The following is an 18999-nucleotide window of genomic DNA, read 5'->3' as shown; positions in this document are numbered from 1 at the left end:
TTCAGCTGCTCGATGATTGTTGTGGCTTGCCACAGACAGGTTGACAAAATTGGAGGATTAGACAAAATTCCACGACACCAATGATAGTTGTTTTTTTTTATGACTTTTGGTCACAACTGCGGCAGGACTTTGCCTGTAAAATCACACAATGTTACGGTCACTGTTGTGAAAGTTTATAGTGGACCACAAAGGAATGCTTGTCGAAGTTATTATCTTTCGACTGTCTGCAATAAAAAGAAAAAGGTCAAACATTACTGTCTTAAAAATAACAGACCTCATCAATGATTATCTGTTTGGAAATGATTAACTCCCTTTCCAAAAGCTCCCTGAAAGACGCTTCCTTACAGTGCGAGTGCATCAGTACTTCTTGGCTCCGCCCGCCCAGGTCGGGTGAACCCGTTGTTAAAAACCGAAACGGAACTCAAACGCCTGTCACAGAGCCGCGGAGCATACTCTCTCCTGTGCTCACTCGTATTGACGAAGTGACTGTTTGTCCTTTCCTTCTTTCAAATCAAGGGTTTTGGTGAGATCATGGGAAGCTCGGGAACTAGAGACTATGACAGCATCACATCTTTCCTGGGATCCTGGGGACCTTTTCAGCGGAGGATCTTTTTTGCGCTGGCTGTCAGCATCCTCCCAAATGGTTTTGTCGGCATCTACATAGTATTCGTGGCGGACACGCCGCCGCACGAGTGCTATATCCCAGAAAACGACGGCATCAGTGAGGTGTGGAGAAACGTGACGATCCCGCTGGAGACCGTTGGTGGCATCGTGAAGCGCAGCTCCTGCTCAAGGCTCAACCTGGAAATTGTCAGCAACTACTCTCAAAATAAGATCCTCCCAGATGTGGATGTGAATGTGAGTGCAATTCCTTTGGAAAGTTGCCTGGATGGGTGGACATACAGCAAGAAAATCTACCAGTCGACCATTGTCACAGAGGTGAGCGATAAGTCCTCAAGTTCTTCCACATCAAATCAATTATCTCCGACGTGACATTCGTACAGAGGCAGACACTGACTTCACTGTAGCATTATCGTGTAAAGTCCAAACTAAATGATCAATGAGCCCTAAAATGATGCTTTAGTCATATCAACACAAAGTGGGTACAAACTCTCATTCATCGTAATCATGCCTCCCTTCAACTCATCATCATTTTGAACTGTAACAGTTCCCATGAAATGATTTAATAGAAAGAGAAGAAAGATTGTGCCAAACAAATGAATTTTGTTAGCAGGAGCAGGCCTGTACCAGCTTCGTAAAATAAGTGTTAAACAAGTGGAAATGTACACAGAAATTTGTGCTTAGCAAGAGATGCATAGCTTCTTCTGGATATTTACACACAACAACTGCCAGCCAGGTTTATCTGTTGCGCAGCAAACTGAACCAAATGAATAAGCGAAACAAGGAGCCCGACCATGAAACCCTGAATTACGAAACCACGTGACAATTATTACTCATTAAAGTTGTATTTGTTTGCAGAATCAGACTTTCCGCTCTCATTCTAACCGCACTAATGCCCTTTTGCAGTGGGACCTGGTTTGTGAGAATGCATACAAAGTTCCACTGACCACCTCCATCCATTACATCGGTGCACTGTCGGGAGTATTCCTCTCAGGTCAGATGTCTGACAGGTCTGTACTGTTACACAATGTTGTTTTGTTTTTTTCAAGTTAGTTTTTTTTGAACAAGCTTACTCAACAATAAACGGCCAATTGCCTAACCAGGTATGGACGGAAACCGGCAATATATAGCATGATGATTCTTCAAATTGTGACGATCGCAGCCCAGATATTCTCCCCAAACTGGGAAGTCTTCGCCGTGTTGTATTTCTTGGCGGGTGCTGGGGGATTTTCCAACTATACCATTGCATATGTGCTGGGTAAGTTCTCCGCTAAAGATGCAGAATTTGACACTGTACTTGATGTTGCAATGGCCCGACTATATCTAAAAGAATAATTCTGCTCCAACAAACATGGCAACCAGTAACTGGAGTGTGGGTTTATTTTAACTTATTCTTCTTTATTTGTCACACCTACAGGTACAGAAATTCTAAGCCCAAAGGCCCGACTATTCTTTGGCTCCCTCGGGGTTTTCATGGCCTCCGCTGTGGGGTACATGGCAATGCCTGCAGTGGCTTACTTCCTGCGAGAATGGTGGACACTACTGATTGCTATGGCGACCTCTTGCCTAATCTACATCCCTCTGTGGTGGTGAGAATATTCATAAACCGTGTTCCAGCCGAACCCTCTTACACAGCAACCTGTGTATTGCTTGGTAGTATCCTTCAGTTTGTAAACATAACAGTCAGATGTGCAGACTAATATACAGTAATACTGATAAGATCCCAGCACACTTTTGCATGTAGACAGGACAGATTGAACAATCACTTGTCACAAAAGTGATGTAGTTCCTTGATAAACAAAACACAATTTTTCCAACTTTTTTTTACTTCGTAGATTTGCGACTTTAATCTCGTAGATTTGTGAGTTTTTTTCTCATAGATTTGCTACTTTAATGTCACAAAGTCTGTTTTTTTTCTCGAAATATTACTCTAGTATTATTCAGTTTTGCAACCAGTGGAGTCGCCCTCTGCTGGTCATTACTGTGAATACAAGCTTCAGGCACCGCCGCATTGGCTTCGTTTTTGTAGGATCCCGGTGACTCAGTCCATTTTTATGTTTGGTGCATTTTGCCCTGCGTTGCAGTGCGTATCTGAAGATATTACTGTGTCTCTATGTTTCAACTCTCCAGGTTAATTCCAGAGTCTCCTCGCTGGCTGCTCAGTCGGGGACAGGTGAAAGAGGCCGAGGCCATCCTGAGACGCGCTGCCAAAGACAACCACATGGAGGCGCCAGAGGCCATTTTTACACAAGCTGAGGTTAGTTTGTCATTTAAGTTTACAATTAACATTGTACCTTCCATGCTTAAATTGTTGCTACCACTTCTCTCTCTCCCCTCCCCCCCCCCCCCCCCCCCCCCCCCCCAGATTGAGGAAGCTTTGGCCATGAAAGAAAAGAAATACACCTTGTTGGTCCTCCTGAGCAGCTGCAATATGTTCTCTATTGCGTTGCTGTGCTCACTCCTGTGGTATGTCAGCTGTCTTCTCCCGTGATATGCAGTGACGTGCGGTCAGGGGAGGCAGGTGAGGGGAGGTCACCTGTCATCATGAAAAGAAAAAAACATGATGATAAAATAAAAAATTAAAAAAAATATATACATTGATATTTGTCTACTGATCTGGGCTATAAATGTAATTCATGTACGATTCCAATCATTTAAATCATTTTTATTATCTAAATAATAATAATTTATTATATAAATATTTCCTGTTTCCAGAGGGGAGATACGTGAGTTGAGGCAGCGAGCACTGGTGCCTCACCCCAGATTGCGCAATCCTCAACCCAGTTAGCATGCCTTCTGCCTTTTCACCTCAATGTAATGTTTGTAGACACTTTTATTATATGTCCGCACTTTACTTAAAATAGTTAATGTATTTCATGTATGTGTATAACATATTTAGCCTTGCAGCAAGACTAAATATGCTGATCTGACATTAAACCGCGCTGAAAAAGCGTGAAACGAGGCAGCCAGTACCTCTGCCTCACTGAAGGGGGCGTATGCGTGAGCCCAAAGGGTTTACAGGATGCTTCCGTTACCTTCTTTTAGTCAAGTGCACTACATCAGTTTGTTTATTTACAAAAAACATTTCTGTCTGAAAAAATGGTAGATTCAATAACCAAGCTCAGAAGTTTCTCAAAACTGGACCGACAATCAAAAAGCGAGGTGATAAATGATCAGTGACCAATGTCTGACTCTGACTCTGAAAAAGTCAGTGCCTCACCAGCCACGAACCTCACCGCACGTCCCCGGATGAAACCCTCATTGAAACCAATGAGGAGGAGGAAGATTCTTTTTATTTTTTATTTTGGATTTCTAGATTTAAGTCAAGAATGTTGGGAATAAAGTCAAACTATCAGTAACTAATCAGAACTTTATTCTGACATTTCAACTTTATTCTTGGCATTCTGAGTCCCCCCCCCCCCTGATATACAAAAAGAATCTGCCTCTGATTTAGTTTGACTTTATTTTTAATATTTATTTTTAAATCTGACTTTAGTCTCGCCATTTCCACTTAATTCAGGAAATGTAATAATAAAATAAAATTCCCTCCTCTCATTTCCTTTACCTCATGGCTGGTCCTTATATGCTTTTGAAAGTAGGGCTCTGCAATTTGTGTTTCCTGATCTCATGTTTTTTTTCTCATTAAATATTCTGAATGTCTCTGCAGGGTCATCATCACCATCAGTTACTACGCCCTGATCCTCAACACGTCAAACCTGCATGGAGACCCCTACTTCAACTGCTTCTTGTCCGGTGTGACTGAGGTGCCAGCTTACATAATTGCCCTCTTGCTGCTCCAGCACTGCTCCAGGAATTTCTGCCAGTCGTCTTCTCTCTTCCTCGGCGGCATCATGATCCTCTGTGTTCACCTCATTCCATTAGGTAATGCTCCAATCTTTGAAAGCAGGTTGGTGAATAATCAACCTTTACAAGCAGTCCACATAGACAGGTGGATAAAGAAATTAATGTCACTGTACATATACAAAAAAAAAAAAACAATCAGATAACACATAACATATGACTAAGGGTGAAAGGGCCTTTGCTGTTGGAGCCCCCAAACTGAGATCCATGTCCGACAGGTGTTTGGCAACAAACCAAAATATTGGACGAACTATAATTTTGATCTGAAGATAGCAACCAAGGGAGAAAAAAGACCACCACATCACCAGAGTTATGACATTTCATTCTGTGACAGCCAAGATATTTCAGTCAAATTCATGAATATGAACCTCATGGTGATGCTGCTGTCGATGAAAAGCCAGGCGATCAACAAAGTCAATTGGAATTGATCCTGGAAACCATGAAAACCATCAATTGCAATCGATGGCCGTGGTAAAGTTGAGCCCTCACCAAAGTGGACTGATTGGTTGACCTACCGTACCAAGATACCTGATAGAGCAATGCCACTAGCATGGCTAGGAATATGTTCAATAATTCTATTTATTTTTGTTTCCTTTTCCCTCAGCCTCACCGGGTGTGGCTGTGTTTCTTGAGATGCTAGGGAAGTTCGGCATCACCAGTGCATTTTGCGTTGTGTACGCCTTCACATCAGAGCTCTTTCCCACGGTCATTAGAAATACGGCGATGGGCTGTTGCTCTCTTTCTGCTCGGATCGGAACCATCATCTCTCCTTTTATCATTTACCTGGGTGAGTACTTTCTACTTTCAGCATTCTCTGCAATGGCCAACAGCGGGCGACTCCACTGGTTACAAAAGAACCAAGATGGCGCTGGACGAAATTTCGAAACTCGAGGCTTTGAAACGGTAGTTTGCCAAACCAATGGGTGACGTGACGTGACGGTGGGTCGCCGCTTGGTGCTGAGAAGATCTCTTGCCTTAATGTAAGATTTAGAGTTCCACCAAATGACAGAGTTCATTGTTTCCGTCAACCGCCATTCTTCACCAAGCAGGAAGTAACTGTGCCTCTTTGACAGACCTGTGCTGGACTTTGTTTAGATCTGAAAAGTGTCTCTTGAATCATAAATCATGCTTCATGGTAATTTCCCTTTTTTTCTTTTGTAGGGAAATTCTACAGCACACTGCCGTACATAGTGATGGGAGGTCTCGCCATCTTTGGTGCCGTCTTGTGTCTCCTGCTGCCGGACACTTTTAGGAAGACTTTACCAGAGACCATACCACAAATGCAGCAGATATGGAGGTGAGTTTACGCACTGACCATTCTGTCCTGGCCTCGGAGTTTCACTATCTTAATTTCTTCACTCATCTCTCAACTAATGTATGTCAACCTGACATTGTCTTGCAGATCAGTGACCCAGAAGTTAATTAGTTACTATTTAATGTTCTTTTTGAATTGTTATCATACAGTCTCTCTTTAAACGCTTAGTAAACTGTTTTATAAAAGTGTTACATGACTATGCTGATTACACTGATTATTTCGCTGCTCTCACACTTTCAACGTGTTCAAAGTTGTTTCATACTGCCACAGAAAGAAAAGACATAGTTGACCAATCAGCTTTGATGCCACTTCCTAACCATTATACACGGTTTCTAAATATCATCTCGACGTTCAAACAGGAGGAGAGGAAAGAACGCGAGTGAAGCTGAACGTGAAGAAAGCCCAGCTGAACATCGGATTAAAGAATCCAAGTTATAATCAGTTGTGACTTTATTTGTATTTTGTTTACTTGATGCTCACAGACTGTAACTAAACTAAAGTGACACATTTTAAGATCGTTTTTTTCTCCAAAGCTGCTTGATTCTATGTATTTTGCATGTAATGTCTTATATTCTTACTATCTTGGAAACCTACTGGATTTATTGTGAGGCATGCTGTTTGTATGAAGTTTTGAAAAATTGAATAAGCAGACTTTTTCTGTCTTTTAAATCTAAGACTGAGGGTTTGTTTGTCTCCGTCTTATTGCAGCATCGCTTGGATGCTTTTAGTGAAAATAGAGCTGGTTCAAATTGTTCTCTGCTCTATTACAGTATATTCTCTGAATGATTGTGCGGATGCACTACAGAGGTGTCAGCTGTATCGGTGGGAAGTCCACCGCAGTCAGTCGAGCATGAAATCCCTTTTTTGGTTGTGCGTTCGTTTTCTGGGTAAAATGAGACACAAAGGACTGGATCCCTTTAAATACAATGCAGCAGTTGGTTGGTTTTGAACTGAGTGGGAGTATGAACTGTGGCGATGAGACATTTAGCCTGAAGGGTTGACTGAAGTAAAAGTGAAACTACAGATTGCACTCAGGAAGTTTACTTCTTTATTCACTACATAGGCCTACAGTGATTGTCGCATTTCTAGCACGGCTTATCTTTTCTACTGTAACCTTCAAACGGATAACTATGATGGAAGCATATTCTATAAGGTGAGTTTTTTTCTTTATTGATGACTGCAAATTGTACATTTTGAAAGACAGCCCAAGACAGAGTTAGCTATGATGTTTCATAAAGAGATAACCCCATAAACAACATTTTGTCTATGGGCTACACACATTATAGATATATATTTATATATATTCATAGTGATTTTCTAGGGTCAACAACAACATGGGCCTACCACCCTGTCATTAATTTGACGTTCATCCGGCAGTTAGTTGCACAATCTGCCCGATCTGTATGTGTGTGTGAGAGAGATATATATTATGCTGTAATCACTGCCAGCTCTTATCTTTAATAGTGAGGTGTTTTGTAAAATAAAAGTGATCGTTCACATTTATCTCTAGTAACAGCTGATCTTTTCTGCTGCTGAAATCACAATCACCATGTACTTTTTATGAAAGTAACTAAATACATATAAGGTTCTTGTACTTGAACTTTATGCTTAATCTGTTACACTTCAGAGGGAAATATTGTATCATTCATTGCAACGAACGGTGAAACTGAACTTAAAAAAACAACAGCATGTTGTTAAAGGTTGAACCAGGGATTTTACCTACTTGAAGGGTCTGAGTGCTTCTTCCTTCCACATTCTCAAAACATGAAATGATCTCATGAAATTATCAGCACTGTTTCATAGCTTAGACTTACATTTTTCTCAAGTAAAAAGTTTGAAAACTGCAGCAGAAGTGCCCCATTACAATTAAAAGTTTTGCATTGATTATTTCAGTTTAAAGTATCCGACTATTACCACGTTCATCTCCTTCCAAGAGAGGAGATGAACATGGATGATACGAGGCAGGTATATGGAGGCGGCCAGGAGAGATAAAAGGTTGGAGACTCGACTTAGCTTCGCTTTTCCTTTTCTTCCACCACAGTCAGGGGTCCCAGAGCTGTTCCAGCAGGTCCACAGAAGTTGCAGGGGTCCATCTTCAAAACCCACTTTTAAGTTCAGCAAGGTCCCTTTTAATGGCCACGTGCTCGATGTCCGTCACAGTTCGGTTAACTATGATTCGTCTGTTTTCTTATCTTTTACTCTTTATTTGTTTCAAAGCTGTAAACTGCTAATTTGTCCTTTCGGTACTCTCACTCCTCTTTCAGTCTGTCCTCCTCCATGGTTTCTCTGTTTAGACTTTCCCACCTTTTTACATGTGTGCCTGATTTATCATCTCCCTTGCCCCTCCTTCCTACCCTTCATTTCCTGTCCAGGTAGAAAGAACTTCCTGCATAACTTCCTTTCTGCTACAAACTCAAAGTTCTTCTTAAGTAAAGTAATTGAGTGAATCTACTTTGTTACATCATAGAAGTAGATTCCTTTGGACCACCTGCAGTATTGAAATATTTATTACATAGCAGCTCTTTATTCATTTTAAAATGTGGCAGCCACCATCTTCAAAACAAGCACTTTACTTTGAACTCATGGGAACACTGGTGCTGTACTTTGCTTCTTTTATTTACGTAAAGTACATGTTTCTATCGCCTTGTCCTAATGAAGCTAAACTCTAGTTGGGGTGAACATCAGAAATGTAATTTGTATGAATGAACACCAGATGTCGCCATTGGTCAGTATTTAATGAAACGCTGCATCGATGATAATGATCAGCAGGTGGCGCCAGAGTCCACGATATAACCAACGTGAACCTCGATGCACATTTGATGCTTGTTGTAAAAGGAAGTAGCGTGGTTTCACTGGTGATGACGTCATGGGTACTTTCCTCGTTTGTTATTTGCTCACCTTGAAACTCCGCTCACCTTCTCACATGATCATATATCATTTGTGTATATATCATAAGTGTTTTTAGAAGTAGACTGTAGCCCATGAAGGTTCACCGTGGGCCCAATCCGTTCTGCAGGGCTGTTGAACAGGGGCCGTAAACAGGAAAAACAGGAAAGGTTTATCCTCTGATCTGGTGCAGTGGCATTTGGCGTTTCAGGAACCTCTGAGCAGGGCAAACAAGTCTCATAATAGCACACATGATCAGGAGCTTAGGTCAGGCGTCAAACGTGTTGCACAGAAAGGCCTGGCGGCGATGATGAGTGACGCTGTTTGCAGTTACGATCATTCACGGGAAGAGATCTAACAATGCCGAGGGCTCGGCGATACACCACAAGTTGCCACGGTTTCACTCAGACACCTGGTGTTGAGCATAAGAGTCACTGCTGCTAGGAGTGATTTCTCCCATGGTGATGTTGTTTATTGCAACTGCACAGTTCAGTCATGACTTGACTGCAGCACAACATGCTTTTTTTTCTAAAATCCCTCTTGAGCTGTAAGAGTTTGAAGCTGTGCTTCTTCATTGTGTCTGTCTGCACAACCCTGTGTGTGTGTGTGTGTGTGTGTGTGTGTGTGTGTGTGTGTGTGTGTTTGACGTGATAGCTTCACTCAAAAGTGTCACGAGTTGAGCTCAGGTCGGAAGTACCAACACAAACGTGTCTCTTTTTGTGTGTGTGAGAGCTTTAGCACATCATCCACTTAGATTTTAATTTTGTTTATGGGGACTTTGGGGGTAAATGTGTACGGGAATAATGGTAGATATCAAGTCACTCAGGATTAGAAGACCAAAACCTGCATGAGCATAAACAAATATCTGGGTTTTTGTAAGACAATCTGTCAGTGCTGTTGTGATGTGACGGTTGGAGAGAATGTGCCTGTTCAAAACAGTATAACACTTTCTCTACGTAATCATGGTAGTTACACCGGTATAATTTTACCTTTCATTTCAGTGCATGCAGGTTATTAGGAGGATATTAAAATAGTTCAGTGTACTATTTCTGTGATGGGATCATTTATCTAACATTATGCAATGAGTCATGATGATGTGACCCCACCCATCTGGAACTCTGATGAGTCTAAAACGAACACATAGATTTGTTTGAGAAAACGGATCCGGCGGACTATGAGGAAACTGTCATCTGCAGGTTCCTCTAGCAGATTCAGTGTCCTGAAGAAAATCCACTCATAAGTAAAACACAATGATATGATTAATACCGTGGTTACTCTGGCTTCTTAAAAGCTGCTTCTGTAACTGATGCAAAAGAAAAATGTTTCCAGTGTAGCTCAGAGTGCGATGTGGAGACTATAAAGTCTTGTATGAGAGCTGGATTTCCTAATTCTTGCATTTCCCAATTCTGGGCCAGTTTCTCAGAAATGCCTTTGGCCTCCTGTGTGAGAAGCGCCGACTCCTGGCCAAACGTTGGGACTGCACGACAAGACTTTCCCTCTAGTCACGTGGTTTATATGAAATCGGGCCTCCCTGACACATAGAAGCCCAGCATCTGGCAGATGGACTGTTTTCTTGTTTTGTTTTTTTACACCATGTGTTTATTTTTGAGTTGAATTGCTCTTATCTGAAGATAAGTGTTGGTTATCAGTGGGACATGTACCTATAAATCTCTCAGTTATGAAATGTAATCCTGCATGAAGCCCTGTTTATCAAGTGTGGGAGTTTTAGATGCAGGATCTTGTGGCTTCAACATGAGGTTGAAGTGTAGTGTGATCATCATCACACTACAAATATGCTTTAAAATGTATTTTTTAAGTGAGGGGCCTTCATTGGGGCTTTTGTTGTCCCTCATGGTCACCCAGGATTTAGTAGAAAGGCTTGAACAAGAGAAGAGTGTGTGTTGCCATAAAACTTTCAAAGAAGGCATTAAAACAAATGGAGGGTGTTGTATTACGATAGCCACATTACGGCTTGCGGTGGAGAATATGGTGCAATCTGTTCAATGGGTGACCAGCAGAGTCTACTGTACTTTGGTGAGGTGACGTGAGGACATCAGCTGGAGAGGCCAGACAATGAGTGTACACTGTAAGAAGCACAGTGGTGCTCTTGGCCAGTAGCTGGAGGTTGAGATTAGCAGCCTACATAAAAACACCTGAGGCACAAAGAACCACATGAATGCACGCTCCCCTTAAACTTAAATCATTTATTTTTTAAATTAAAGTATGTTTTGTTTTATAACCGGTAATGCGGGCTGCATATGTGCCTACTCGCTGCCTTTGTTTTCTAACTGGTGTTTTTTTGGGGGGGGGGGGGGTTCTTTTCTTTTTTTTATAGCTTTTGTTGTTGCTATGACTTTCCACTTGGCGTCACCTGTCGCCACACCCACCGCAGATGGCGCGGTAGCACAAAGACGTTGCCGCCGAAAGGTGAGTCCAGGCAAAGCGGGAGGCAGCTTTGGCTCCGTCTCGACTTTGCATACTAATCAAACGACAACAGGAAGAAAGAAGGTTGTAGAGAGAGCATGAGTGTCTCCTGTCTCTCAGCACATTTCAGCGCATCACTGTTGAAAACGACTGCAGCCCGCTCCCTCAGTGCTGCTCTCACTGCTGTCTGCTTTGCAGCAGATCTGCTGAACGTTTGCCCTTTGACATGCGGTGACACATGTAGATACACTCTGACATATATATTGGTATCACCCTGAAGGGATGTACTGTAGATCTCCTACGAGCACAGAAGAAGTTTTCGATCCTTAAGATAGACAGTGAACCTGACACTAACCTGAAAAAAAGTTGTTTTATAAACTTTATCTTTCCTTAACCAAGTTGTGTTTCTTACCAACTAGCTCTCTCACACACAAAAAGAAGTGTGCTTTGCAGCCCAGACAACGGTGATTCAAGCATTCTGGCGAGATGACCCAAGAGTCGCTGCGTTGACTCCTTTAGGCTCAGCTTCCCTAACTCGTAAATCATGAGAACATTTTCACCAGAGCTCCCTCGTTTGAGAGAGAAGTGTGCCCACACGAGATAAAGATTGCAGTAACGCCTGCATGTTTTCCAGGAAGGAAGACGTGTACACCAATACTTCTCTCAAAAATCATGACATACGTTCGGACGTTCGCCCAGAGCAGAAAAACACCAAGCGTGGCAGTTATATATATATATGTATGTAACTGGAGGTTATATGTAAGAAAAGTAATTCATGAAACGATGATTCAAAGATGATTTGGTTGAGTCACAAGATCATTCAAACCCTTCAGTGTTATTTGAAATGCATCACTTTGTGTAAAGTGTATGTCTGTGATGTCAGGTATTCACTGGAGACGTCCACTGGCCGTTATTCACCCATTAATTGCCATGATGTCAAGTCGTGTGGCTGGTTAAAAGCCAAATGCTGTGTTCGTTTCGCTGCACGGTGTGGTGGTATAGGCACCGTGCTGACCTGCCAGTGTGTGGCATCCACCACCTCAGGGTGTGTGTGTGTGTGTGTGTGTGTGTGTGTGTGTGTGTAGCAAGAGAAACAGACGGCAACAGACATGGTTCTGGTCTTTCCAGTAAATTCGCCAACTCTAGCAAACCGTCCTTCTCCATTCGTTCTTCTTTTTCCCTCTTATACGTTCCCACACGCGTCCCCGTGCCAACCTCCACCCCACCCTACTGTACAAGCCGAGCAAAGCTGTACCGCCCGACTTGCCAGAAACACGACGGCCCACTAATAGAAACAGGGTTTCGGTGTTTCCAGAAAGTCAGCTGACTTATGTTCTCAATATCTGTCTCTCTCTCTCCCTCTGCCTCGATCTGTTTGTCTATCTCTCACACCCACGTTTACAGGGGCCTCCCACTTCCACTCACCCACACACGGAAGTGTTCTCACATCTTTGGATTTTTGGCAGAGAGGATGTTTGTCAGTATCTCGGTCAAGCAGAGATTGATTACATTTAACGTGAAGGTTTGCCTGAATTAGGTCTGTGTGCAGCTGTCGGGGAGTGTGTTGCAACAGTGGTGGTCCAGTTATTTACAGTGATCACATCCCCATCTTCAGTAAAGCACCACACTTGAAAACAAACGTTAAAAGTTAAAGTTCATGCTACTTCATCAGAAGTACAAAGTTCCAAAATTGAGGGTACTGAAACAATTGGCCCCTGTGATTATTGTAATGTTGAATGTCATATAATTAGATCATTATTACTGCTGAATTCGTGTGATTTTGAATGCAAGCCTTTTACTATTTTCAATTAGTTGAATTGGAGCTCATTTTGATGATTTTATAGACTGTCAGCTTGTAAAGTCTGGAACATTATATGTCCTGGTTCATGTGATCGTGTGTCTTGTTTGCAAAATCACAATTCCTTCCGAAAAGGAAGAAGCGATTATAGCTGTCACGTGAATGTGACAGAGTCAAAAGTGCAATAATCCTCCCTGAACTGTGACGGAGCAGAAGTATAAAGTTGGATACATCCCTGAAATTTCAGGTGCTTGTTCTTTACTTGCGTATTTCCATCCTATGCACTGGAGTAATTAAGATTGAAGAAGATTAGGATTGTTAATTTCTTGTTGGTTTTAGTTTTTATTGTCACTCCGAGGGATGTACAGGTATCCTTGTTCTTCTCTTAGATCCATTCGCATTTGCTTACTTGGTGATGTCTTCATCCACTCGGGTAGTAAATGCTCGACACGGCGTAATGGCAGCGTCCCCATCCGTTAATACAGTGGACACATGGACACAATTAAAAGCTCTGATCTTGTCCATCGTTTTTGATGAAGATGCTTTATAATCGATAACATTTCATGACGTATTTCGAAAGCCTCTGTCAGAACATTGGAATTGAAACTCTTTGAACACAGAAATCGGCCTCATAACAAGCAGCGGGCCAGCAAGGGGGCGGTTGGTTATTTTACCTGCCAAGTAGGTTATGCTTTCACCCGTGTCTGCTTGTTGTTTAGTTGTGAGTAGGATTACACAAAAACTGCTTAACTGATCCATCAAATGCGGTGGAGGGACGGGGGCCTGGGCCTCGGGAGAAGCAATTACATTTTGGTGCAGATCCCAGATTCTTTTTCCACTTTCTTTAACTATGTTTTATGTGATAAATAAATCATTTGGTTTTGTTAGACCACCTCCCTTTCTCCTTTATAGTTCTACTCTAAGAACCAGACTACCGTGGGTGGGACTGCTCGGCCCCAGCCGGAGGTATGCGCTCGACGGACAGCCGTTCTATTTTGTGATGGCATCCAGATTAAATTCTCACCAATCCTTGTCAGACTCCCCAGGACAGTGATAAAAGTGAAATGTAAAAGCAAATACATTTAACAAAAAATACACATTGTCCAGGAGATATAAAATCCTTTGTACATGCAAGTGTCTGTGCCAATAATGTGGGTTTAGGGCTAATCCATTAGATGTTTTGCAAGTGATTAATAGAATTGTATTCTTGAGGCAATGAGAAGCTAATGAAGGGACATTATAATCCTCACCATCCCCTTTATGCTTGTGACAACTGAAGATAGCTCTGGTGTTTCCAGTAAATCAGGATATTACTTACCACTTTGTTTGTGACACACAACCACAAACACTCACACAAAAAACCTGTGAATCCACTAACATCTGTCTCGGTGAAAATGCTGACATCTCCGTACATCAGACCAAATACCAGAGTGTAATTAGTCATAAATTAAAAAAAAAAAAATCGCATGGAGTAAATGTTCTCAAGGTGGCACAACCTCTTTCCACATTGTGACAACTCCAGCTAATTCTGACCCTCCACACGTTTACTTCAGCTTTTACCCACAATCCCTCTTTTTCAAGGTTTCAACAAAATACAATCCAAATGTCAAGATATCAATCAACCTGCGGGAACAAGTTAGAACACGACATTGAACTACACAAGAGTCAAAGATTAGATTTTCATTTGGTTTGCGATGCAATGACATTGTGCCAACAATCTTCTGCCTCCCAACCATGCATGTGCTCTCTAAGTGTTGGTGTTTACTATATTTATACTGACAGTAAATCATTCAGGAGGACGCATTCAAACCTGAAAATCCACATCCTTTGGTTCAATGTCTTCAATGTATCATGTTTGGCTACGCCTTCCGTCTTGGTTGGGGTTCGTATTAAACATGAATCAAAACAGGAACGGACAGACATTTGGCACAATGTAATTTAAGAAAAAGTCAGAAGTATTCAAGATAAAAGTACTTATTAGTATGGTCACTGTGAGTGATAAATGATCTCACAGGCCTACTGTATTGTTGGGTTATTACTACTGATGCATTAGCATTTAAGCAGTTACGTGCTGTGGCTGGTTGAAATGGAACTAATTTGAACTACTCCACAAACATTGAATAGTTTGTATCAATGCTTTATAGTTTATAAAGTAATCACTCAATTATGTGTGACCTAAGTCTGCAAAATACATTTAGTCAGTATAGTGCAGTAATAATATTTGGTTCTTCTAGCGGAGTAAAAATATAAAGTAGAATATATTTCTACTTGTCCTATGGATAAGCATACACCTCTTCTTTCAAATTTATATTAAACTTTCTTTAATTGCAAAACAATTACAGTAGATACAGTATCATGCAAGTTTTTATTTAAATTTTTTTTTTACCGCTGAATGATCATTTCCTGTCAGAGAGCATCAAACAAAGCAAACTTCCTTTTTCCTTTTTCAAAATTCAGCACGTGCTGTACCTGCTGATAGAAAAGTTAGTATACTGGTCATCTACACCTCTAAATCAGACATAGCCCAGACTGCGATTATGAGCTGTGGAGGTGGGAAGCAAAATGATTGATGTGATTGTCCTTGTTGTAAGACATATCAGGATTGTCTGTGTGTGTGGTATGATGTGGCTATGCTGCAAAAGGGCTTGTTTCACATCTGCTGTCACCATGCCAGGACAAATACGCTCAAATTAAAGACACTTGACACACATATGCATAGTACTGTAATAATCCCAAACCGGAAGAGCAGAAAGCACAAGAAGAGATAAACAGTGCATTCCACCCGACACTGACTAGGCCTACAGGTCGTGGATCAGGAAGTCAACCTCTGTGCCTCACTCTCATTAAACAGTTGTTTATGATTTACTCATCTCAAAAGAAAGTTATTCTTTCTTTAAAAGTTGCCCTGCTCGAAGATGGTCCAGGACAGGACAGTTACCAGAGCTATATTTTCAAAATGAATGACGGGAAAAAGTGTCCGGAAAATTGGGTGTGGACATTTTCCAGAATTTGCCGTTCACCTATGAAGAATGCATCGAAATTTCCATAACATTCAGAAGAGGGATGGCGCCTCCATAGAGCGACTCTTTGAATCTTTTAGAATTCCTGAAAAGTTGTGGGAAATGTCTGGTTTTCAGTGCATGTCTATAAAAAGAAATCAAGGATTTTACACCTCCCATAATGCAACTTGATAGAACCCTCATTTTGTATTTAGTTCCTCTTTTCTGATGTGTAGATTCCAAGTAGAATCAGAACCTGATATGCTCAAATTTTGATACCTGAGCATTTTTTTTCTGACTCCATAAATGTTCACAAGAGCATCAGAAGATTTAATTCAACAGTTTTTTAAGGCTGCGTGGCACTTTCTGCATTACACTGTTTTATATCCACTCTCCGCCAAGTGCAGGCCTGACACGGCGGAGTACGGTGTCTGCATCCCGAGTCAGTGGTTACATTTAAGATTGTTAGGAATGTGGACTTGTGTCAATAAACACGATGTGTTTCGAGTGCTTGTGAACTTTCACTGCGATTTAAAACTCAACACAACTGCTCCATAACCTTATCCAAATGCAGTGTTAAGGCAGTCTCTTATGGCACATTGTTCTTGTGTGAAATCATTTGAAAACTCAGATTGGCTTTCATGTAATCTGTAAACAGCACATGATGTCATTTTGGATAAAGAAACCTGGAATTTTGACACTGGATCCCTGAAATACAGTCCAGGTGCTGTGCAATCAAAGCGTTGACCACAGTGTTGAATTCTGGGTGATATCAGCCACAGACAGAATAACCTAGGGAAATACCGAGGCGGCGTGATTTCACCCTGCTGGTGATTGAGGTGAGTCTTACGCTGCAGGGGAAGTAGCCTCGGTTGTACAATTCTGTCATTTCACAACTGTCATAAAAAACAAAACACAACACCGGCTACTTTTCAGTATTAGGTGACTCAGAGTGTAGTTTTGGTAAGTGTCCGAGTCAAGTGAAATGTTTTGACTTGCTCGTGGAAAGCACCAGACATATCTCTTTAAGTTTCCCTATCGCATCACCCACCCACACACACACACACACACACACACACACACACACACACACACGCCCTCCTGCCATCTTTTTTCACCTGTTGTTTTTATATGCCAGGTGTGTTTGCGGCCATCTCATCTATGCATAGAGGGGAGGACGGAACAGTCGCGAATTGCCACGCCTGTCATGGTAACCACCATTTACGGTACCTTTCAACTTCTGAGAGAAAGATGTTATAGAATAAGGCTCCTTGTCATCAACAACCGCCGTGAAGGCAACTTCACTGTCCTACATTGTCCACCTGTTTTTAAAAAAAAAATTGTCCTTTTTTAAAATTTTAAATATGTATTTGTGACCCATTTTTTGTTCTATTTGTGGGATATTGTTTTGCTAACAAGGAAAATATAGACTAATATCTGAGCTATCCTAAATACACATACGCTAAAAAATATTCTCAACCAAAACAAATTTCTTACAGTTGCACAATTTAATTTCCAAAGTATTTACACATACAGTTAACACAACACACAGACACAACTCTATTTCTGCCATGATCATGTGTGTGTATGTGTGTTCCCCCAATTTGAGTTTCTACAATAACCAACACTTGTTATTTATTTACATTATCTGATGATATTGGACTCTGATGCATAATTGTAAAAATCATCAGTGCAATTGTTGTATCATCCCTTTGCACCTGCACTTTGATCAAGTAGATCATATTATGGTCATATTGGCCCTGACCGCTGATAACACACACTGAAACATAAGCAAAAAGTGTGTCATGAAATCAAATCAGCTTTTCAACTAGTCTAGTAAATCCTAGTAGTAGAATTTAGAATAGCATTTAATAGTTTACACTGTAACGTCAAATACCTACTGGCTCCCACTGATACTATGTAGGTACTGTGGATGAAAATGAGACCATGGAGAAAAAACTGTGCAATTTAAGAAAAAATAAATTATATGTTCTTTGGCTTGACGTGCTCCTTAATGAGTTACAATAAAAAAATTCATTATTTGTTTTCCCTTTGGCCAAAACAGATGTTCAGGAAAGTATAATTTAAAAAAAACGTTGTTGTGAAAGAGATGTATTTCACAGGTTGATCTTACAAAATTCCGGTGTCATATCCTCACATATCAAGTTCTGTGACCTCTGACTGTTTGTTATGATGATATGAGTTCATGTCGGCATTAAGTGGGCGCCACTATTTTTCTTTTTGTGGTCACCAGCCACAGTAACGTTGCTCTACACAGCAACAAATTTCAATTCAATTCAATTCAATTTTATTTGTATAGCGCCATATCACAACATACATTGTCTCAAGGCACTTTACATAGTGAGGTCAATATTACAATATTACAGGGAAAACCCAACAAATCCCACAATGAGCAAAGCACTTGGCGACGGTGGAGAGAAAAAAAACCCTTTTAACAGGAAGAAATCTCTGACAGAACCAGACTCAGTTGTGGGCGGTCATCTGTCTCGACCGGTTGGGGTGAGGAGAGAGAGGAGGAAGAGAGGAGAGGTGGGCAGAAAGAGGGTGGGAGGCGAGACAGTAGGAGAGAAGAGAGAGAGAGGACAGTTGTACAACCGCCGCTGTAATCTCTACCAGACTGATACTTATAATTCATTCATTCATCGTCTACCGCTTTATCCATTTAAGGGTCGCGGGGGGTCGCTGGAGCCAATCCCAGCTAACATTGGGCAAGAGGCGGGGTACACCCTGGACAGGACGCCAGCCTATCACAGGGCCACATACAGAGATGGACAACCATTCACTCTCACATTCACACCTACGGTCAATTTATAGTCTCCAATGAACCTAACCCCACTCTGCATGTCTTTTGACTGTGGGAGGAAGCCGGAGAACCCGGAGAGATGATACTTATAATTAAAAAATACAATTATGTTGTTGTTTTTATTAGTGATGATATTAATATTAATATTAATAATAACAATAATAATGATGGGTTTGGGTCCTGCAGCTCTGGGGTCAGAGATACACTAGGAGAGATAGAAAACACAAACAGGGTTAGTGACATGTACTGTAAACATATCGCGGGATGGGGG

At 41.4% G+C, this 18999-nt stretch overlaps 1 protein-coding gene and 1 long non-coding RNA gene across 2 annotated transcripts; one reads left to right on the top strand and one right to left on the bottom strand.

Moving 5' to 3' along the window:
• Positions 1-531: 531 nt before the first annotated feature.
• LOC118301030 (solute carrier family 22 member 4) lies at positions 532-7300 on the top strand. The gene is made up of 10 exons (XM_035626070.2): positions 532-939; positions 1528-1631; positions 1725-1879; positions 2039-2210; positions 2752-2878; positions 2987-3087; positions 4289-4503; positions 5087-5269; positions 5644-5779; positions 6157-7300. The coding sequence occupies exons 1-10, from the start codon at positions 532-534 to the stop codon at positions 6233-6235; spliced, it is 1680 nt and encodes a 559-aa protein (XP_035481963.1). The 3' UTR covers positions 6236-7300.
• Positions 624-5087, bottom strand: LOC118301035. Its single transcript, XR_004790209.2, has 3 exons — positions 4398-5087; positions 3025-3157; positions 624-2825 (listed from the first exon to the last, which is right to left on the bottom strand). It is a non-coding gene; the product is annotated as an uncharacterized LOC118301035 (long non-coding RNA).
• Positions 7301-18999: the final 11699 nt, after the last annotated feature.

This window comes from Scophthalmus maximus, chromosome 2, assembly GCF_022379125.1.
Source record: "Scophthalmus maximus strain ysfricsl-2021 chromosome 2, ASM2237912v1, whole genome shotgun sequence".
In the NCBI taxonomy this organism is placed as follows: Eukaryota; Metazoa; Chordata; class Actinopteri; order Pleuronectiformes; family Scophthalmidae; genus Scophthalmus; species Scophthalmus maximus.
This window is presented reverse-complemented; position numbering and strand designations above follow the sequence as displayed.

Bases quoted from the DNA above. Each gene is read 5' to 3' on its own strand.
- LOC118301030 (XM_035626070.2), top strand. From the start codon at position 532: ATGGGAAGCTCGGGAACTAGAGACTATGACAGCATCACATCTTTCCTG. The intron at 2,879-2,986 runs GTTAGTTTGTCA...CCCCCCCCCCAG, and splicing joins CCATTTTTACACAAGCTGAG to ATTGAGGAAGCTTTGGCCAT. The intron at 5,780-6,156 runs GTGAGTTTACGC...ACGTTCAAACAG, and splicing joins CAAATGCAGCAGATATGGAG to GAGGAGAGGAAAGAACGCGA.